We start from the raw sequence: 21,176 nt of genomic DNA, 5'->3' as shown, positions 1-21,176 counted from the left end.
TCCGACTTTCGCATTGCTCATAATGGTCACCATCAACATATATATGTACACAACGCCATCTTAAAACCACAACTAAAACCACATCGAGATAGAAAAACTCGTCTCTTCACTCCGCATCGCATGCCACCATCCAGGAGGAAAAAATAGCACATCACCGGGGGCCAAGGTCACGCACATAGCTCTCTGCGGCACCTCTTTCCAAAAATCAGGGAAAGCATCTCGCGACGCTTGCTCTGCCTCCGTGGAATCAGGAAACACATCCACCCGAGATGTATTGCACATCGATGGCTCCGTAACGTTGGCCGCCGGATTGCGAGACTTATCAGCAGTGTCAGATGTCGATGTGTCGAATGGATACATCAGACCGCAAACATCAGGCGGTGCGAGCCAAACAGTCTTGCGACCGACCACTTGGACTAGCGCGAGAAGATTTAATATACATGTAAAATGGAGTGCAAAGAAGTCATTCACCATAACAATTAAAGAAGGGGTCCTGTCAGATAATATTAGTAGACTTGTGCATTGATCGCATATAATCTTGAAGGAACTCACAGTATGGGCCGGGGAAATGGTACCCCTTGGGCCAAGCCATGCATTGATGATCAACCCATCCGTATTTCCCGGAGGTTTGTAAGCAGGATAACAGGATGGGGGGTCAGGGCATGCATAAACATATTCGGGAATACCAATATCCCCTTCAAGCGCCGGGAATTGCATGAAGAGGTTATGTTGTGCAAGATATAACACCTCGTTCTGGGGTTGAGCTGGGTGTTCAGGAAAGTCGAGAGACTGTAGAAAACAGTCCCAGCTCATCAGTCTTTGCGTCCATTCTTCAGTCCTGTAGTCTTTCCCAACTTCGACAGGCACAAGACGACCAGGGCCCGCCACGGAACGGAGATAGTCAATAGACGCCCACGAACTAAGGGCCTTCCAACCTTGTACGTAACCATGACGTTGGAGTACAAATGGTTTTTGTGACCACTGCCTCCCGAGGATATTTGGTGGGGGGTCAATGCAAGGAACACAAAGGGAAAAGGCGCTGGAGTGGTACATTTGTGTTAGAGGTTGTTTGTGAGCAGAAGAGGTTATGAGTGGTTTCAGCGTCAGATAGTTCTCTTGGATATCTTTGATGAGTTGATGGATGGAGTCCAATCTGCCAGGAGCGCCTGCTATAATGATAGCACGATCCAAGATAGCAACAGCCTCTGTAGCTGCTGCATCATCCTGTACCAAATCAGAAACCTGAGATATGGCACATAAGAGGCAGGCGTCTGTGTATAGCCTTCGCCAGCAAAGGGTCTCGGATGGCGGTAAGCGGGTCATTTTTTGATACGCCCTATCGAGAAAAGGTTTCATTGATGTCCACGAGTCAACGTTATTATGCAATGAACGAGCCGCTGCGCAAAACTCGAAGTAAGCCAAGCCGCAGAGCCGTAAGTCTAATTGTGATCGGGACCAAGAAAATTGGTAATTTTCGACTTCTTTTCGAAAAATGAAGCTTACCAACTGTGCACGGGTGACTTTGGTCACTCAACTCTGCCAGGAGTTGATCAAAAAATTCAAGACTCATGAGTTGACAGGGCCTGGTAACCTGCAAACAAAATCAAAAGACAATCTTATGCGCGCCTGGCGGCGGCTACATGAACGTTTTGCTCTGCGGACTTCGACACTCCACGTGTGAAAGGCATCGAAGTGTCACAAACACGCGAACATTTACGTGACAGAAACCATTTTCCGTCACGCGTGGCTGAAGATAAAAAGGACAACGGGGAAGGAGCGGCCGTGAGAAAATTCCCCAGACGATCATTTCCTCTCAAAGTAACCCATTGCATCCGGCCCGCGCCGAACGGCGTTGACCGCATTCCTTTTTCGGATATGACATCGAGGTACCGCCTTTCCTCCGCAGCGTCATTGCATACGAATATCTGATGCTGCTTCCAGGTTGGACAGGCTCCTTCTTCTTCTTGATACAGGATCTTCGTCCTCCGTGAGGAATACAGCAGCCAAACAACTTGCCCAACTTGCAGCCAAAAGTGTAATCAGTGATGTTGCAGTTCAAGACGATATTAAGTCAACTCGTCACCATGTCCCTCTCGGAGACTCCTCAGCGTGGTCTGAGTTAATGGCCGTCGTGGCTCGAGTCCGTATAGCGCGCTCCACTTCATCCTTCTTCATGCTAATCTCGCTTACTCAGATCTTACCTTATTTGCATTCAAAGAGTCACGAAACAAGGTCGGCCGCATCGAATGCACTCTCACAAATATTCTCCCTTGTGCCAGTATGGCAGCCACAAGCTGTAGACGTTAAACCTCCCCCAGATCTAGATACTTTTCCCCCCGAATTTCCTGCATTTTCAGTACAAGAACTTATGCAGAAAGGCGTGCTACTTCTTGCATCATCCGGGAAAGAATTTTCAAAGCCAACAGGCATCCTTGCAAACGCGGCAGAGGTTAAGAGAGCTCGTAAGGAGGCCATGGGTAGGCTAGGTCTCGACTTCCTTGAGAGTGTTGGTGCTGCAGATGACATGGACCTGGACAAGGAACTCGCTGTCGAAGGGGAAACTGAAACTGATCATGACAACGAAATTTACCCTAAGAGAGAGGACACTGCTACTCCTCTAGACTCCCCGATGGAGGTCGAGGCTCCAGTGAAACGCGAACGGTCGCCACCTCCATCACTATCTCGTCCAAAGAGTACCACTCCTGTTGCGCCATCACCCGTAGCAGAGGGAGAGTGTCTTAATGGACTTTCAGCACGCGAACGAAACCGCTTGAAACGTAAACGGAAACCAGGCAACTCTGCCTTTGTTGCGGCACCTCCTCCACCCCCTTCCGGCGCCAAGTACAATGCAACTCCTGCAGGGCCATCAAATAAGTAGGTCCAATCGCAACAACAGTTCCTTGTGTATCTCACTATCTTAATCGCTCAGAGCGCGGCTGGTATCAGCCGAACCGCAGGACGCGCCAAGGTCACGATTAGATAGCCCTGTTGATACTGCCAAATCATTCGTTCAGGAGAAAGTTATCATAGACCCATCAAAGGGTGGTGCTGTGTCACCGAAAGCAGCCCAACAATCACACGCGCTGGAAGTCATTCCAGGGGCTTGGATGTGGCAGGGCATTGTAGCCCTCCTAGAGGTCGACCTTTTCTCTGCAAATTGGGAGTCGAGACATGGTGCTGCCATGGCTTTGCGCGAGTTGCTCAAGGTCCAAGGATCATCAGGTGGCATGAAAGGTGACATTTGTTGTTCGTGACGGCAGCGAGCTTGATGTTAACGACGGAGTTCAGACAGTTTATCCGCAGAGGAAAATTCCCTTGCGCACGAGCGTTGGTGTAATGACTTAGCCGCAAAACTTTTGTGCATTTTCGTCCTCGATCGTTTTGGGGACTTCGTCTCCGATCAGGTTCGTTTTTTTTTCTTTATGCACTCAAGCATAGCACACGTCCTGAGTGAACTCTAGGTTGTTGCACCTGTTCGTGAGACGGTGTCACAAACACTCGCATCTCTATTGCTACATATGCCTCAGCGGTCCGTGAAGCACGTCCATTCCATACTATTGCAGATGATTCGACAAGACTTCCCGTCGGGGTACAAGCCAACCAAAAGCAAGAAAGGTGATGGTAGCCATGTATGGGAGGTTCGGCACGCAGGTCTTCTGGGTATCAAGTACGAGGCTGCCGTGCGAAGTGATCTTTTTGAAACAGCTGGCGATACAGGAAAAGAGATCCTGCAGGGCGTTGTCGATGCCGCAGTGCTGGGGTAAGCATGTCACATAGTATTTATCGTCACCTTCCTGACGTCTGGCCATGCAGTCTCAGTGATTCGGATGATGATGTTCGTGCTGTGGCCGCATCTTGTTTGCTTCCAGTTGCGGGTCATCTTGTTGAACAGCTTCCAGAATCTCTGGATAGAGTGCTTTTGGTTCTCTGGAACTGCCTGCGCGGCATGAAGGATGACTTAAGCTCAAGTGTTGGCGCAGTGATGGATCTATTGGGTAAGATTCTAATTGCTGTCTTACAGGGTAGTACTCACGGGCGGTAGGTAAACTCGTAACTTATAGCAAGGTCATCGATATTCTTGCACAAGCTAGTGTATCGTAAGCTTCCCTTACTTGTTTTCGGTCGGATATCTAACGGCCCCGATTAGCCTCCCGCTCACGGAATTGGCACCCACACTCTTCCCGTTCTTCCGACATACGATCCCTAATGTTCGTCTCGCCGTAGTCAAAACTTTGCTTTCCTTCATGACTGTAACTTCCCTTCCCCGCGAATGGATCGTCACGCCATTCCTTCGACTTCTTTTCCAGAATTTGGTTGTGGAAGAACGGGCGGATATTCGCGCTGTCACCTTGACAGCCTGGCGGATGGCGCTCGAGGTCGTAGCGGATGTGCCTGGATGGATGAAGAAGTTGGTGAAGCAGCAAACTGTCCTTGATTGGTACTCAACCATGATGACGCCGCTTGGCGCTCCTATTGATTGCTCAACATTCCATTACCCTGCTTTCACAGAAGATGATAGTGATACAGGCCCCCTGGAAAGACATAATGTTGACAAGAACATGCTTGCCCAGGATCTATCATTGGTCAGTGCGGAAGTAATCATGCAGGCTCGGATCGCAGCGGCTACCTCTATGGCGTATTTAATAATTTATTGGCCTTCGAAGGTACCGCATTTTTCAGCGCGTGTCAATTTTCTTCTGATGATTCATTTGCAGTCCATCGACGAACTTTTCCAGCCCATACTCGTGCATTACTTGCAATCAACCAGCATGCTCCAAAAATTCCTGGCTGCCCTCGTCTCAGAGGAATGGGCCCGTGCATATGATGCAACGTCTCCTACTACACTCATCATCGAGGCGTTTCCTCTTGCGGCAGAGCTCAGCACGATGTGTTTGGCTTGGTTACAGGGCACGCCTCCGATCGCATATCACGAGATGGCGTTCACGCTACACCGCATCCACTCAGAATGCGCTGCGCTCCTTCGTTGTTTTGCAACTGATTGCAAGATTCCCATATCCTTGATTCCGCATCTTGGTGACGAGATTGATATCACTGGTACAAAACCAAACAGCTTCACCATCGAGACTGCAGAAGAAGCGGTTGGTCCGATGTACATGAAATTGAAGGATAGCCTTGGGCGTACGAAGAAACGCGAGTTGGGAGTTATCGCCGAGAAGAGACAGAAGGTCGTGATCAGCATTGAACAATACTCTCAGGTCAAGACACAGCACGACACTCGTGTTTCAGCGGCTTTTGCAGCCGCCTTCGTTGCATTCCGAAGTACCCCAGATAAAGTTAGTCCTGTGGTCAAGGGAATTATGAACGGCATCAAGGTACGTTGATTGTTGAGTTCCGATTGCCAACAAAAAAGCTCACCTTGTTCCAGAACGAGGAAAATCTGGATCTCCAAACCCGCTCAGCTGTGGCAGTAGCACTATTCATCGATTTCTGCTTCCAACACAATATCACGCAACCGCCCGACAAAATTGTCAAGAATTTGTGTACATTCTTGTGTCAAGATGTGGAGCAAACACCAACCTTTGCCTATTCGCGATCTGTCTACAAGGGTATCCTATCCCTCACTTCTTGGTCAAAGCAAACGACACAGCAAGCAAAGAACGGCAAAGATAGTTCGAAGGGCGCTGATAGTGCCAAGTCGAGCGATGACGCTGCAACAGCACAACTATCAAGACGAGGAGCTTGCCTAGCATTCGATCAGCTGTCATCCAAATTTGGATCCCAGCTCCTTCAGGTGATCCCGAAGATGTGGATTTCCATGGCAGGAGGCTTGCTGAGTGCCTGCACAACAGGTGCGAAATTATTTCCGAGTTTCTCATTTTCCTGACCCCTACTCAGCGTTACCACACGAAGCTGACGCCCTCATGGACAAACAATATGGACAAGATGTAATTGACTCACTTAGTGTCCTCGAAGCCGTTGTGCCTTCCTTTCACCCGGATCTTTGGCCCAAGCTTGCAGAGTTGTTCCCCGCTATCGCAATGGCGTTGCGTAGTCGTTATGCCATTATTCGACAGGCAGCTGCACGCTGTTTCGCTACCATATGTAATGTGATGACCTCCGACGCCATGCTGTTTGCCATCGAGAAGATCATTCCGTTACTAGGAGACGCTATCGTGTTATCAAACCGTCAGGGTGCTGCAGAAGCCATCTATCGTACGTGTTCAACTATCTTTAATGTTCTGTCTGTCATACCTCGTGCAGATATCGTCCAGCATCTCGACATCAAAGCACTTCCCTACGTGATCTTTCTTATTGTTCCTGTTCTGGGGCGCATGAGCGATCCCGATGATGACATTCGCTCTGCGACCACCAATACATTTGCGTCCTTGATTAAAATGGTTCCCTTGGAGGTTTGTGCTATTACCTGGTATACATTCCTTACGCTTACATATTTTTCAGGCCGGTCTGCCTGATCCTACTAGTTTCCCTGAGGAGCTGCTCAAGAGGCGCGAAACGGAGCGACAATTCCTCACCCAACTTCTTGATGGCAGCAAAGTTGAACAGTACACCATACCTGTTCCTATCAAGGCGGAGCTTCGCAAATACCAGCAAGAAGGTGTCAATTGGCTGGCGTTCTTGGCTAAGTATCAGTTGCACGGGATTCTTTGTGATGGTGTGTTTGAATTTCCTTTAAACTTCCCACCTCATTTTATCATATTCTAGACATGGGTCTTGGTAAAACTTTGCAGTCCATATGCATACTAGCCAGCAAGCACGCAGAGCGAGCTAAAAAGTATGAAGATACAGAATCGTCTGATGCTGTTCATCTTCCATCGCTTATCATCTGCCCTCCTACTCTTACCGGTCACTGGTACTACGAGATTCTAAAATACTCTGAGAACTTGCAACCCATTCTCTATACCGGCAATTCCAAGGAGCGCGCAAGACTTCTTCCTAAATTATCCAAGAAAGATGTGGTCATCACTTCATACGAAGTTGTGCGGAACGATATTGCGAGCCTAGAAGATTACAACTGGCTATACTGCATCCTGGACGAAGGGCACGTGATCAAGAACGCGAAGACCAAACTCACAAAAGCTGTCAAGGCTATACATGCACAGCATCGTCTCATTCTTTCGGGCACTCCAATCCAGAATAACGTGTTAGAGCTTTGGAGTCTTTTTGACTTCTTGATGCCTGGCTTCCTTGGGACCGAAACGTCGTTCAACGAGCGATTCAGCAAGCCAATCCTGTCAAATCGTGATGGAAAGGCGAAGACTGGTGAAGCTGGTAAGTGATACGTCCTGAGAACTGTTTCGCTGTTAACCAAATTCTCTATAGCTGCTCTTGCTCTCGAAGCTCTGCATAAGCAAGTCCTGCCCTTCCTATTACGCCGGCTGAAAGAGGATGTCTTGAATGACCTACCCCCGAAGATCATTCAGGACTACTACTGTGAGCTGTCAGAGGTGCAAAAAATGCTGTACGACGACTTCTCCAGCTCACAGGCCAAGACGAATGTGGAGGATGCCATCCAAGGAGATGTCAAGGATGCTCCACAACAGCATGTTTTCCAATCACTACAGTACCTCCGCAAACTTTGCAATCATCCTTCACTGATCCTGAAGACCAACCGAGACGCTGTCATTGCAGCACTTGCCAAGATGAATTGCAAAATTAACAGCTTGAACAATATTCAGCACGCACCGAAATTACTTGCTTTACGGTATTGTCTTTCTCTGTGTGTATAGTTGTAATACTTAAATGCGGGGCAGGCAACTACTGACAGATTGCGGTATTGGAGGCAGTCCTTCGGTTACTGGTGAAAGCGGGAAGAACGATCCTGCGGAAAGCTTGTCGGAGTCAAGCAGTGCATTCTCCCAGCATCGCGCTCTAATCTTCTGTCAGATGAAGCAAATGTTGGACATCATCGAAAATGATCTCTTCAAGCAATATATGCCTTCCGTCACATACATGCGACTCGATGGTGGAACCGACCCTAACAAGCGTCATGCTATTGTTCAAACATTCAACTCGGATCCCAGTATTGACTGCCTCTTATTGACAACGCACGTTGGTGGGCTTGGTCTGACGCTCACTGGAGCAGATACTGTAATATTTGTGGAACATGACTGGAATCCCATGAAGGATCTTCAGGCTATGGACAGAGCTCACCGCATTGGACAAAAGAAGGTCGTTAATGTGTATCGCTTGATCACGAAGGGCACACTGGAAGAGAAGATCATGGGGTTAGTTTTTTTTTTTTTTTTGTATCTTGTCCCTGACAACGTTCGATAGTTTGCAACGCTTCAAGCTCAACATTGCGAACTCGGTTGTGACGCAGCAGAACTCCGGTCTGGCGTCGATGGATACAGATCTTGTTTTAGATCTTTTCAAACGAACAACGGAAGATGAAGACGCGACGGCAAAGAAGAAGGCGAAGGCGCCAACGGGTCCTGTTAGCCAGAAGAACCTCCTGGCAGGCCTCGAAGACATTCCCGCAGAAGATGAGTACGAGGGACTTGATCTGTCGAGTTTTATGGGCTCCTTGGGCATGCAGTGAGGTTGGCGATTCTAGACTCGGCATTCATATTGATCGAACACTGGCTTGGTTTTCACTTGACTACATATGTTGCATCTATAGTAGAATGTACCCATACTCCACCGATAATGTATAGTGTAGATTAAATTACGAATAGGTCTTTCCTCTGACTTAGACCTGACTCCAGTGTAATAATAATTGACAGTGATCGCAGGTGCTACGGCGTGACTTAAGGAGGCGTGACAGTGTCAAGTTGCTTCTTGGCCGTGGTCAGCAGTGGCGGCAAACTCGTGCAACTTTTGTCATGCATGTCTGTCTCTTGCCAGCAGAAATCCTACTTGATATATTCGCAATTATCCATGAAGACTATATCTCAGTAATCTCTCATGGCACACTTGCTGCTCTTGCAAGAACCTGTAGGACATTCAAGGAGCCCGCGCTTGATACGCTTTGGAAACATATCGATGGATTCGATCCACTCATCTTGTGCTTCCCTGAAGGTGTCCATGATAGAGATGTGCTGGGCCTAGGAAAGTTGGTGAGCTTAGACATTTTCAATCATGATGCAGGTCGACATATGAATTCCCATAATTTTCAAATAGACGTTCATCAGACCTCCCTTCGCAAGAGAGTGGAGCATTTTTTCTCAATATGCACACCGTATCCGCTCCTTGACCTTTGAACCTTCTGAGTCAGATGTCATAGACGACCGAATTGTGCAGGCGCTCATTTCTGCGCCATCACTCACACTGTTGCCGAACCTTTGTAGGTTGCATTGGTTCAATGACCAAGAATGCTTCATTCCACTATTGCGTTGCCTCCTTGTGCCAACTATCAGATCGTTGGAGCTGCGCTCTAGTAGTTCAGGAACCTTCTGGGTACCCTCCTTTGCCAAATCAGCCTTGTTAACTTCCCTTGGAGCTCGGTGTCCATCCATTCGGGAATTCAAGTGTGTATACCAAGGTGATTCTGAAGACAATTCAGACATAATATCCGACGCCGTATGTGGTTCGCGGGAGCTTTTCCATCTTGAGACAGGGGTTCTTAACACACAAGCGCTATGTCACTTGGCTTCTTTGCCATCATTGAAGTCTCTTTACTTCAGGACATACAATATTGACAGCACACAAACCGATGGCCCAGAATTTATCTCCCAAATCAATCTGGTGCATATCGCTGCACCGTCGCTTTTTGCTCTTGCTCACTGTCTTAGAAACATCCGTTTTCTTTGCTGTCGATCAGTAGCGTTGGACATCGATTTAAACCCTTGGGGGGCACCTTATGATCCACTGGTTGTTCCAGAATTCATCGTCTCATTTTCAAAGCACTTCTCTCCTGCTCTCGAACACCTCAGTGTCAGCTTCGAGCCCCCCCTCTTCTCCCTGGAAGACGAAGACATACTCGCTGATTCCCATTTTGCACTTGCCTTTGATGTGATTGCCCCGTTATTGTCCTTGAGTCGCTTGACAAAGGTAGACCTCGATTGGATCTGCGCTTCGGCCATTGACGATACATCACTCAAGAGAATGGCGCAATCCTGGCCTCTGCTCCAGGAATTTTACTTTGGAAGTGGGTGTCGTTGGCTGGTCCCACCATCTCTCACCTTCATAGGATTCATATACCTCATACAACATTGCCCGGCCTTGCGCACCATTGACATGACCTTCTGCGCATGCTCGGTAGATACCGATAGCGAGCCGTTCACCAAAACCATTCCCAACGAGAATATCACCAGCATTTTTGTGGGCATGTCTCCGATTGTCGACCCCGTTGCCGTGGCCTGTCAATTGCATACGTTAGTGCCCAACTTGTCCGGTGTGGACCGCTTTGGACCGCTTTTGGACGTGGACCCCACACCACAATTTCGAAATATGGATGAGGGTTGGGCTAAAGTTGATGAGTTTCTGACGGTGCTCAATACAGCCGCAAAAATGAGAAAGAGCGTAGGCTAAGCGATTCATGAGTGTCCTGATGCACCCTAGCGTTTCGATTGGGTGGTGACACGAATACGAGATGGAACCATATATTCCCAACCTCTACTTCACCTTCTTACTACTTTCCTCATTTTGATCGTCTATTTGCACCATCAGAACCACACTTACCTATACCTAGCGTACACTAACATTTCAACGAGACAAGCCCTCGTTCATATTTACCGACTTTCATTCCCATAATCTTGGCTTAGGAAGGCTCCTGTTTTTTTTTCGTTCACGCTTTACCCATTGCTTGAAGCAAGTGTTCCCTCAGTGGAGAAGGCTCAGCTGCCAGTAAAAACAGGCACTCGACGCGACGATGAACCGCCCAATGAGTGAGAAAGCTTGTAGATATACTGAAGGCCTCGTGCAGCAGTACATATTGAATGGTTGCACGAGATCAAGTAAGCTGTGTCGGAAATCTCGGAAATTGATTTCAACCGATTAGGATGCTTTGTAATAGTCCCAATATCACACGTGATTGGCAAGCCATTGCAATAGAAGCCACGGTTTGGAATACATATTATAATGACGCCATAAACGTTACATTTACACCTCTAATGCTCATTACATTTTCCAATTCCACTATGTTTTCAATTTTTTTGGGTGTCATTGCAATTAATTTTCAATATAATGGTGATCTTTGGCTTGCGCATTACGATGGGTTTGCATTGCACATGTCAATTATTCCCATAGTATTCTGCCAATTACAACATAAATTTTATTGCGCATTATAATGGATATATAGTTGTACATTATGATCAATTTCGAAACATCTAACAGTCGCATGAATTCATTATACTGGCACTCGCAAGTCCTGCGGAGACCCTTGCGCATACGAATGCCCCTGACGAACTCTTCGATCTTGCTTCAAGAGGAGCTGATGGATTTCATTAGTATTAACAGTCTTCATACGTCACACAATTACGCACATCCATTCATGATCTCCTAGTGGTCGAACACAATGTCACTCTGGGGGAAGGCTTGACCAGCTGTCTGTGAGCAGAGATCACTGTTGAAGCCGAAGGACTCCATGACGGGGAGGTACGCCTTGATGGTGAACATGGGCGTTCTTGCTCGACTATGAATGGTATCAGCACCCTGTAAAATTATGAGGCAAGCGGGACGTACTGAGATACACCGGCTCCTGGAGACCAGGGGTAGCAAGCAAACATGCAGCATAGCAGACACGATGACACGTAGGAATGATTTGTCCACCGCCATGATGGATAGCATCAATGTGCAGCTGTCAACTTCGCATAAGAAGATGTAATACAAGTAGGTATGAAGTGAACTTACAGTGACATCAAGGACATTGAAACGGATACCACACATGTTCTCCTCAGCACAGACACCTTCCTTGGTTGCCCACTGGAAGGCAGAGTCCTTGATTTCGTTAAGGTACTGCACACCATTGGTAACATCGATGAGCAAGTTGGGGCCAGTGGTATCGGGACCGAAACACCAGATCTTTCTTGCATCGATGACATCGTCACAGGAGTTGACAGTACCAGCCTCAATTTCCTTGGTGAGTTCCTCATCGAGAGGCATTGCTTTGGTGTAGAGACGGCTGTGTTTATTCTGCGACTTGGACAAGGTCGTGATCGTGGACTCAGCCTTGACAGTCACGTGGTAGCCGTCGACGACAGGGTCAGATACCTTGAGAAGAACACCAACGTGGTCTTCTTGGAGATCCTACAATAAGGGTCAGACTAACGAGATGGACCAGCAAGTAGATAAATTTTTATAGCTGTTTACCTTCAAGCAAATTTCCAATTAAAGTGCAGCTCACTGGCACCAGCGACAATGTGCTCACCAGTATAAGCAATCCAAGCCTAGACACAGAGGTCAGACTCCAACAGATGCTCGAGACCTTCGACAAGCTTGGGCAAATCTGCAGCGTCGTTGTAGACATTATAGTTTAAGGGAGATGTGGACTAAGTTCAAAAGAGAAACCAAAATGCCAGCGATGTGTGTTGCAATGCTGACATAATCACTGCACAGAGATTGCGAAGTTCATGGTGAACTTGGTATACTTATTTGATTCATTGTATTGGTACTAGCTATCATCAAAATTTTAAGAGCAGACACTTGACATCAGGACCGCTGAATCTAAGTGACTACTTGAAGAGAGATAAATTGTGAGTAACTGTAGCTGTATCAATAATCAGGAGAAAAGTTGGGATATGTATTAGTATTAACATTTCTTCGAACGGCCACGTCATTTTGGGGCCTCAGCGCCTCCATCCTGTAACACCTTTGACTTCTTGGACTGACCAGCCTTAGACTTCGTCTTGACAACCTCTTCGACTACTGTGACCTCTCCAACAATCTCATCTGGTCCAGGTCCATGATGAACTTGAAGACTGGTGATCAGCGAAGAGTTGGTTGCTACACTGGCAGTGAGGGTTGACGTCGTAGTGATAGTTGACAAAGGAGTAGGAGCCTCATTGGAATCACGTAGCGCTATATTGCCTGTAGCTTTAGCGAGGTCGTCAATACTAGCATTTTCATTGTCAGACGGAGACAGATCATCTTCTGTGTCTGCTGCTAATCCAAGTCGAGTGAGACACATTTCTTCTTGAAGATCATCAGCAGAATCCCTACTGTTAAGATCATGAGAGGGGCGAGAAGTGCGCTCGAAAACGAAGGTATTGATATGCTTGATGATCGTCTTCAGGCGAGGCTTCTCCCAGTCACAGATCAGCAGTTCTTTAAAGAACATAAAGATCATGCCGTAGTTGATTCTGGAGGTCTTCCCTTTGCCTTCTTGGGGAAATTCCTGGTCGGGTGATAATAGAAATATGTTCTATTAGAAGTGTACAGAGATTGAATCAGCCAAGATGAGCACAATGAATAAAGGCCTAGACTTACTGCAACAATAGCCCAAGCCACAGCCCCAGGTGTTACTGCTGTGATGCCCCACTTAACTGCGTTGGGTGGAGCACCGCCCTGTTGTCTACTCTCATTGGAGAGTGATGTCCTGCCCTTAAGGCAGCAGCTCAGTGTCTATCAATACAGTGTAGATTAGATGTCAAATGTGAATGAAGTGAATGACGACACACCTTAGCAATAAGTTGCCAGTTACCAAACAGTGTTTTACGACTGCGGTCGACAATATTCCCTGGAAACAACATAGGTGGCAGAGTCAGATATGACTTGCCGGCTTTGCCAGTGGTGCCAAGTAGCTGGCGAATCTCAGTTTCTGTGTCGCGAGCATATGAGATGGCGAAGTAACGCTGAGGAAGCTCGAAAATCTGACCAGCGGCACTCCTGAGCTTGTTAAGCTCGGAGGCACGACCAGCACAGACTGCCTTGGAGAACTGTAGATAGTGTCAATGGTACTAAATAAGACAGTTGCATGATAATGAAAAATAAATGTATTACCACGTTCGAAAACCGATTCATCGGCACCAGGTGATGCAGGTGCTGGGGGAGCATGTCGTACAATTCTGCCAGAACTGCAATCTCCTGCGAACCTGTAGTAGCATACCGAGCAGCCGTATTGAATGATGGTGCAGGGTCAGGAAGTGTTGTTTTGAGCAGGGCTGCTGGCAGAGGGAACATATTGACCATGAGACCGTATCGTTTTGCACAGACCTTGAGTTCTGCTTCGAAGGCCAGAATGTCTTCAGCAACCGCATTGTCCTTCTTGCGGCGACCCTTATTGGCTGATAGTATCTTATTCTGTTCCTCCACAATGCGGAGTCTTTCCTTCAGTGCCTGGTTTTCAAGCTGCACATTCTTGACCCCCTGTAGACATTGATAATGCTTCGGTGAGTGATACGAAAGGGAATCATGTACTTTCATACTTACTTCTGCTTCGTGTCTAGAGTGGTGCAGTCTTCGTTCACTGGCAGCCGCACTGGTAGCCTGACATTGAACAATATCAGAGGCTGACCCTCGAACAACACTATGCATAGGTCCGGGCCTCTCATCAGATGACGATTCATCAGACGATGAAGATTCATCAGCATAACGAGATTGAGACATGATAACAAGTCTAAGGGGAGACGAAATCAGCGACACTTGAACAGTCGAAGTGGTGCTCGTACCAACAGCACAACACCAGCTACAATTTATATGCAGTTTGGATGACAGTGGGAACATGTCAGACCAGTGCATATGGGGCGTGGTATTGGGGCGTGGAGGACAGGTTGTGCGATTAATGATGTATTTGGAACCTTGATAAGCCTCTGGATGACATCAAATGAGTGGCTGTAGACTCGGATCAGTGAGAATGGACTCATACTTATGGTTGGTTTGAAATGAGGATGCTGCAATATTACTCTCATCCGCCAAAAGCAGTATTGTCGGCACGAGTGCGGTTGATGTCAAGAGACATTAAGTGTGTTGGGGCAGACCCGTCCGCTCGGGGTTTGTTAGACATGTTAGCATTGAACTAAACCAAAGATAAACAGAAATTGATCAGTAGTTCCGACTCGAACATCCTGACTCTTACGGTTTGAGAGTCCCTGCCGGACAATGGAAGCTTGCAGGAAGAGTACATAATAAGGGCCCCATTGAGGATACAGTGTGGCATGAATGACATTGGATCTGTTGCATTGTTGGGTCGCCACAGAGATAATACCGAGCTTACAAGTATCCATGCCACAATTCTAAGTCTCCGCCCAAGGTCTGTATGCTGGCGTCCTTGGTAAAGAATGCGCATGTATTGTTTGGATATCTCCTGCAAAGAAAATGAGCACTACTGATAAAAGCAGCGATGCACAAATTGCATGCCTGGATGATTAATTGGAGGACATTGATGACAGTCAGAACCTGAGTAGTCTGCTTGGTCTGTTTTCCGTCAATGAATGCTTGCAAACCACTGTAATTTGACAGTAGTAAGTGGAAAACTGGGGGGGAAACATGCTCGATAAAAGTACATACCTGGAGGACTCCGCGGGTTGGGACAGACCCATCCGTTAGGGGTTTGTCTGACATTGATGGCCGTCGGAACTTGAGTAGTCTGCTTGGTCTGTTTGCCGTCAATGAATGCTTGCAAACCACTGTAATTCGACAATAGTAAGTGGAAAACTGGTGGGGGGGGGGGAAACTCGCTTGATAAAAGTACATACCTGGAGGACTCCGCGGGTTGGGACAGACCCATCCGTTCGGGGTTTGTCTGGCATTGGTGGCCGTCAGAACCTGAGTAGTCTGCTTGGTCTGTTTGCCGTCGATGAATGCTTGCAAACCGCTGTAATTCGACAATAGTAAGTGGAAAACTGGGGGGGGGGGAAACTCGCTTGATAAAAGTACATACCTGGAGGACTCCGCAGGTTGGGACAGACCCATCCGTTCGGGGTTTGTCTGGCATTGGTGGCCGTCAGAACCTGAGTAGTCTGCTTGGTCTGTTTTCCGTCGATGAATGCTTGCAAACCACTGTAATTCGACAGTAGTAAGTGGAAAACTGGGGAGGAAACTTGCTCGAAAAAGTACATACCTGGAGGACTCCGCGGGTTGGGACAGACCCATGTCATTATCAGAGTAAATAGAGCTTGAACTCGTGCTTAATGCCAAAGGCGAAGAGTTTGGTGAGGGTGTGTACACGCAAGAAGTTCAATGGAAATGGGCCTCGAACGTGCCCAACGCTTGATAATATGCCCTCCTGGAGAGATAGCTTTGCACGTGGTGATGGGACGGGATGCAAAGGCATAGAGAAGTCGCCACTACCAGATTGCGCCGATTTGTATTTGGTGCCCACACACACACGATGCGCAGGCTGCAAATAGAGCTGCTTTGCAGCTAGTATGGTATGATGGGAGTCCTTGACTGGCATAAGCAGTGGTTGAGTGAACGTGTGATGAAAGAAAGGGGAAGGTACAGTGGATGGAGAGGATCCAGAGAGGAAAATGGTCGCCTAACACGATTGGTTTGATTGGTTTCTGAGGATGTGAGATGGAGTATAGACGGTGCACTATGGGTGGTGATCTGAATGGAGATTGTAAGAAGATATCACTGTCGTCATGATCCTGCTCCTGAGCCATTCATCTACTTCATGTGTGGCATCTGCTGGGAACAATGATCACTATCTAAGAGGAGACGGTGTCAACAATGAACATTGGTGACAGATGCTCAGATGACACCCTGACCTTTGGGGGAGTTTGATAATGGGCTGCGCAACAGCCCGAAGATATTGGTGAGATGCTCTGGTCGTGTGCTCTAGTTCTGGATTTTTGTACAGAACCTATGTACTGTGGGACAGACGTCGAGACAAGTGCCGTCATCATTGCCGGTGTACTGTTTTCGTCGTCTTCATCGTTGCTGTCGTGATCATCACTGTGGTCAATGTTAGGGAGGAACAAATTGCAATAGCTGAATCTGACGGCTGAAGAATGAGCGTCCCAGGCCATTATTAGACATTGACATGCTCCACAGACTCAGAGGGTCCAGAGAGGGAGGAAAAGAAAACGGACATTGCATGATGCAGCTAGTAATAAGTATGAGTACATGTCCCTATACTATGATGAACAACATAACAAAGGAATGTTAGTTGGCATGAAGCCGCAATGATGGTTACTAGTCTAAGTGCCCGGCTGCGAGGTGCATTTGCTTCATGCGCAGAAATATATCACTGTCTACAGTGTCCATAACGAGAAAATCACCAGGTATAGTGGGATCGGGAGCAAGAGCGACTCCTCGGATGATTGATTCTGCTAGTATGAACTCACTAGCAGTTTCTCTCGGTTGCGATCTAACACGCCAAAATTTCAGGTGTTTGTCCTTCTGGAGACACCTCCCAATTGGCGCGTCGTATGAACGTACAAGGGCAATGGGATAGGATGTGTCATTGACATTACATGTAAAGAGGAATAGGAGCCGTGCAAAAAACACACCAGTCGCGATGTTAACGATGATGCAGTCATATCGGGGAAGATTGTGGAATCTCGGGCTGCAACAGAGATAGTCTGTGGTCTGGCAGAAGTCAACTAGTGACTCATAGTTAACCTTGAGAAATCGAAACTCTATTATCTGCTCAGTATTAGTCATGTGTAAGCACCGACATTCAATGTGATAGACTTACTTCGTCAGAAGGTAACATGTTCACCTGCTGCAAGACAGTGGGCAAAGCATTTAAAAATGCATTGAGCTTGGTGCGAAACCGCCTGAAGGAAGGGTTGTCAATATGTCATTCGTCGATTGCCTCAAGAGACTTTTTCGGTTGCCTCGATCCAAATCTGATATGGAAATTGGATGCAATGTTAGTATCCGGGCCAGTCTTGTCAACCTCGTCTTCATCCATCTGAGCATCGTATGCAGCTAGTTCATCTACTCGACCACGGATGAACTCAGAAACGAGAGACCAATGGTCTGCACGTAAAATCTGTATGTAATAACCTAGATTAAAACTAGAACCAATGATATTGAAAATAGGACGATGAACTTGTGGTGCTACATTTTTGGAATTGGTTCGTTGTTGATATGACTCCTTTAGAGGACCGTGACACTTCTCATTTGGCTTTGTGTTGTAGTTGCGAGTTGCTCCCTTAGCCTCAATGTCATCGAATAAGTGGGCAGCTGGATGGATCTTCAGGAATGACCAGTTTTTGTCTGGCCATAAAGCTCAGGTATGCACGGATACATCGAAGGAGAAGGTAAGCAATTTTACATTCGTCAGTGTTCGGAAGAATATCATGAGCCGCAAATACTATTAGCTGGTTCGGTAGTACATAGTCCTGTGAGTAGAAGACACTCGCACTTCGATAAAAAGATCATTTACCTTGAAAATGTCTTCATATTTACTGCCATCAGTAAATGTTATAGCCATGACAGCATCGAAATGATTCATATTGCGCCAATGTGGCAGTGCATCAAAACTATGAGTGAGAAATGAGAACAAATTATGTTGCGAAACTTGACAAGTTTACTTCTGGTCAACTTTTACGGCGAAGTCACGTCCCAAAAGACCAATTAGTACTTGTAGCTCTGGCCACATGTGGTCCCCAAAGAGACCTCGGAGGACAATGTGAAGGCGGTCATAGCATAGTGCGCGGTGCACATCAGTAGTCTTGCGATTCATCTCGTGAAATGTGTTCTAAATGTGAGATGGTTATTGCAATAGATCTAATCAAATCAAACACTATCATACATCAACATTGCGAATTGACTGTCCCTTGAGTATTGCCTCCCGCTGTCCTTTGCGGCGCTCTGCCCTTGCCTTGATCAAAAGGTCATTCATTGCCTGGCATGTGCAAAGAGTATAGTTATGGGGCATGACAGAAGACAATTTGTCCTCAGGGATCAGACAGATTGGGCATGGAAAGTTGCTCATCACGCCTCGAGTGAGGGACATTACACTCCTGGACCACCAAAAAAGTTAGATAACATATCAATAAACTTAACAAACGAAACCTGACTGCTCCTCGTAGTCCGCGGATAGTATCAACACCAGTGTATAGAAGAGCCTCACAACATCGTCCCAGCAATTCGCCCAGTGGCCATGTTTCGAAGGCGGTATGATTGATGCAAGCACTTTCTTGAAGGCAGCATGCCATACAGCAACTTTGAAGTTAGCGAATTGTTGGGTACCTTTGTATTTCGGGTCGTCTTTGACCTATGGAGTGATGGTTAGCTCTTGATGCAAATCTGTGATGAACGGCCTTGAAACGTACCAGTGGGAGCCATCCAACCACTCGTCCCCCACCCACCCCATTTCCATTTCTGATGGCAACAGGAAGGTTCGCTAGCCGAGCGATGACAGGATATCCCTTCTCGCACCCAAATGATGATAGCTTCGACTTGTCGGCATACAGGATGAACACCAACGGTTTTGCTTCTGGAGGGATCTGGGACTACATAATTTTCCTACACATCAATGGTATGTCATAATATGACACGGAAATACGTACCTGGCATTCCCAAAATGCATCTGCAGTCCATGGCTCATTGATGAACCTAATAAACGAGTCTCCATCAAATTTCGATAGCCGCTGGGCATCGAAAATGCAATGAGGGCCAATGTCAGGGTGTCGCAAAAGATCTACTCCCCAATCCCAAAGGGAGCGAAAATAAACTGTATATTTCACATCATTTCCATCAAGTGGTACTGTAATAGTATCCTTTTCGAACTGAACTCATCAGATGACTTGTGACAACAAACATAGATAAGACTTACCGGCGTCAAGCGATGGGACACTGCTTCCCATGTATTCCGAACATCGGCGTAATTTTTAAGAGTGAAGTCTTCGGTCCTACCACACTGAACCAACTGGATGAGGCGCGTCGTTTGCTCATGAGTGAGTGCAGTCTCGTGCGCCAACTCCGCAACCTCAAAGTCAAGTTGGCATCTGAATGGGAGCCAAGGGTGGCGATCTGGGCAGGGTGGCTCGTAGTGATGTTGTCGTGTGAAGTCAGAGAATGCTTCAATGCGCATTGTGATCCTCATGTGCGGATGAAACTCAGTGCGGATATCATCCACACTGGTATGTTCAGGGACATTCTCGGGCTCAGAGCGATCTAAACAAGATCTCAGCACACCGTATACTGACCAACTGATAGCAACTCACCCGATAGCATGTCAACGTTGGCGTTATAATGGCCGACGTAGTCATTGTCATGATCATAGCCATGGTCCTCGTTCCAGGCTTGTCCTTGTACGGCCAGGGCCGGCACAGCAACTGTAAAAAGTAGAGTTATATTAGCAGAATCATATTAGTATTGATCCGCTGACCTTGTACAGGCGGGATTGAAGCCCATAGCTCTCCATCTTCTTCTGACTCTCTTGCTCGTTGCTCGCAGGCTCTTTGGTGACGATTGAAGCCTTTGGGCTTGAAACTGCATCCACAGGTATCACAGACTTTCTGTCTGTCATCCGGTACATATTGCAAATATGCAGACATGCTGCAGTGGTGCGCTGTGCGATGCTGGCAGGAGTTCAGGATGGTATACACGTAGAGTACTGGTAGAGTACAGTGAGAACAATACAAAAGATGTCGTTGGATGAAACTCACACGCAATTGCAATGCGTTAATGAAAAATGTGTCCACGGACTGCGTCATAATAAGTCATTATGTGTCAGATGATAATACTAATGACTTACTACATAATCGCCACGCAGTACATTGACGGCTCATTGTTTGATACCCTGTCGGCTTGCGAGTGCGCTGAAATGCAGTGTGATCGTGATCGTAGGTGTGAGGCGACTGAGAGAATCCTGAATCAGAGAATGAGTGAACAATGTCATAACAAGAGCAAGCAAACAGAGAATAGCGAGGAATAAATGAGCACATATTCACTGTTCCACTTACTGATGGCATTCAGATAAACTAATTGATCCTGGACCAGACATTGCAAGAATCATCTGAATTGATTACCGCCGCGTTCGTCACTTGAGAGCTGATGCATCGATAACCCGATAGAGGCGCGCTTATGTGTGACGACGAGTCTAATAAGGAATGGTAGCGGCACTAGGTACTGGAGTTAGAGGCCAGAGGACCAGGGATTATGGTGTGGATAGTATTTGTTGCATGTTGGCGGCTCAGAACAAGATCGATCAGCTGTGGCAGTGCGATTTCAATCGATTTGCAATCAATTGCGTTTTCACACTGTTATATTACATAAAATAGGCCATGCTTGCATTGGAACTGACTCAAATTGTGAAGTCTATATCAATATTATTAAAATATTATCATATCTACGTCGCATTTGCAAAACTTTGAGCTGTATTGCAATTAGGTCACGTGTATTGTAATGTCCAATTC

At 47.0% G+C, this 21,176-nt stretch overlaps 7 protein-coding genes across 7 annotated transcripts; 2 read left to right on the top strand and 5 right to left on the bottom strand.

Moving 5' to 3' along the window:
* Positions 1–15: 15 nt before the first annotated feature.
* On the bottom strand, positions 16–1,682 carry F5147DRAFT_677941 (Clavaminate synthase-like protein). The gene is made up of 4 exons (XM_041436175.1): positions 1,504–1,682; positions 553–1,439; positions 472–493; positions 16–416 (listed from the first exon to the last, which is right to left on the bottom strand). The coding sequence occupies exons 1-4, from the start codon at positions 1,568–1,570 to the stop codon at positions 73–75; spliced, it is 1,320 nt and encodes a 439-aa protein (XP_041296743.1). The 5' UTR covers positions 1,571–1,682; the 3' UTR covers positions 16–72.
* A 108-nt stretch (positions 1,683–1,790) lies between these two features.
* F5147DRAFT_677933 (uncharacterized protein) lies at positions 1,791–8,713 on the top strand. The gene is made up of 18 exons (XM_041436174.1): positions 1,791–1,886; positions 1,942–2,140; positions 2,195–2,874; positions 2,930–3,234; positions 3,289–3,404; positions 3,462–3,760; positions 3,814–3,995; positions 4,043–4,097; positions 4,148–4,664; positions 4,716–5,333; positions 5,387–5,810; positions 5,857–6,174; positions 6,223–6,371; positions 6,421–6,634; positions 6,685–7,251; positions 7,303–7,684; positions 7,734–8,207; positions 8,257–8,713. The coding sequence occupies exons 1-18, from the start codon at positions 1,876–1,878 to the stop codon at positions 8,519–8,521; spliced, it is 5,775 nt and encodes a 1,924-aa protein (XP_041296742.1). The 5' UTR covers positions 1,791–1,875; the 3' UTR covers positions 8,522–8,713.
* A 49-nt stretch (positions 8,714–8,762) lies between these two features.
* F5147DRAFT_834569 (uncharacterized protein) lies at positions 8,763–10,805 on the top strand. The gene is made up of 2 exons (XM_041443919.1): positions 8,763–9,038; positions 9,103–10,805. The coding sequence occupies exons 1-2, from the start codon at positions 8,805–8,807 to the stop codon at positions 10,450–10,452; spliced, it is 1,584 nt and encodes a 527-aa protein (XP_041296741.1). The 5' UTR covers positions 8,763–8,804; the 3' UTR covers positions 10,453–10,805.
* A 616-nt stretch (positions 10,806–11,421) lies between these two features.
* Positions 11,422–12,071, bottom strand: F5147DRAFT_822300 (elongation factor; the record flags this gene model as incomplete). The annotated part of the gene is given in 3 exon segments (XM_041443730.1): positions 11,422–11,554; positions 11,574–11,719; positions 11,773–12,071. The coding sequence occupies 3 exon segments, from the start codon at positions 12,022–12,024 to the stop codon at positions 11,422–11,424; spliced, it is 531 nt and encodes a 176-aa protein (XP_041296740.1). The 5' UTR covers positions 12,025–12,071.
* Positions 12,072–13,114: 1,043 nt separating this feature from the next.
* Positions 13,115–14,229, bottom strand: F5147DRAFT_822298 (uncharacterized protein; the record flags this gene model as incomplete). Its single annotated transcript, XM_041443729.1, has 4 exons — positions 13,115–13,282; positions 13,348–13,482; positions 13,539–13,796; positions 13,861–14,229. Coding segments are annotated over 4 exons (930 nt in total), but the record flags the coding sequence as incomplete, so codon positions are not given.
* Positions 14,230–14,764: 535 nt separating this feature from the next.
* Positions 14,765–15,951, bottom strand: F5147DRAFT_770104 (uncharacterized protein; the record flags this gene model as incomplete). Its single annotated transcript, XM_041441115.1, has 6 exons — positions 14,765–14,875; positions 14,936–15,163; positions 15,367–15,485; positions 15,555–15,673; positions 15,736–15,858; positions 15,920–15,951. The coding sequence occupies 6 exons, from the start codon at positions 15,949–15,951 to the stop codon at positions 14,765–14,767; spliced, it is 732 nt and encodes a 243-aa protein (XP_041296738.1).
* Positions 15,952–16,939: 988 nt separating this feature from the next.
* Positions 16,940–20,315, bottom strand: F5147DRAFT_822294 (uncharacterized protein; the record flags this gene model as incomplete). Its single annotated transcript, XM_041443728.1, has 14 exons — positions 16,940–17,448; positions 17,501–17,582; positions 17,631–17,800; positions 17,861–18,039; positions 18,086–18,131; positions 18,176–18,293; positions 18,345–18,511; positions 18,566–18,776; positions 18,834–19,030; positions 19,089–19,268; positions 19,326–19,522; positions 19,546–19,549; positions 19,592–19,932; positions 20,147–20,315. The coding sequence occupies 14 exons, from the start codon at positions 20,313–20,315 to the stop codon at positions 16,996–16,998; spliced, it is 2,514 nt and encodes an 837-aa protein (XP_041296737.1). The 3' UTR covers positions 16,940–16,995.
* Between the last annotated feature and the right edge of the window lie 861 nt (positions 20,316–21,176).

Source organism: Suillus discolor (assembly GCF_016758755.1).
Source record: "Suillus discolor strain FC423 chromosome Unknown F5147scaffold_9, whole genome shotgun sequence".
In the NCBI taxonomy this organism is placed as follows: domain Eukaryota; kingdom Fungi; phylum Basidiomycota; class Agaricomycetes; order Boletales; family Suillaceae; genus Suillus; species Suillus discolor.
This window is presented reverse-complemented; position numbering and strand designations above follow the sequence as displayed.

What these genes read in the sequence shown, in the direction of transcription:
- F5147DRAFT_677941 (XM_041436175.1), bottom strand. Translation starts at nt 1,570, where the DNA reads ATGAGTCTTGAATTTTTTGATCAACTCCTGGCAGAGTTGAGTGACCAA. An exon ending in AAGTCACCCGTGCACAGTTG is followed by an intron (nt 1,440 to 1,503) that starts GTAAGCTTCATT and finishes GATCACAATTAG; the next exon opens with ACTTACGGCTCTGCGGCTTG. An exon ending in CCATTTCCCCGGCCCATACT is followed by an intron (nt 494 to 552) that starts GTGAGTTCCTTC and finishes ATTATCTGACAG; the next exon opens with GACCCCTTCTTTAATTGTTA.
- F5147DRAFT_677933 (XM_041436174.1), top strand. An exon ending in GGGACTTCGTCTCCGATCAG is followed by an intron (nt 3,405 to 3,461) that starts GTTCGTTTTTTT and finishes AGTGAACTCTAG; the next exon opens with GTTGTTGCACCTGTTCGTGA. An exon ending in GTCGATGCCGCAGTGCTGGG is followed by an intron (nt 3,761 to 3,813) that starts GTAAGCATGTCA and finishes CTGGCCATGCAG; the next exon opens with TCTCAGTGATTCGGATGATG.
- F5147DRAFT_834569 (XM_041443919.1), top strand. Translation starts at nt 8,805, where the DNA reads ATGCATGTCTGTCTCTTGCCAGCAGAAATCCTACTTGATATATTCGCA. An exon ending in TGCTGGGCCTAGGAAAGTTG is followed by an intron (nt 9,039 to 9,102) that starts GTGAGCTTAGAC and finishes ATTTTCAAATAG; the next exon opens with ACGTTCATCAGACCTCCCTT.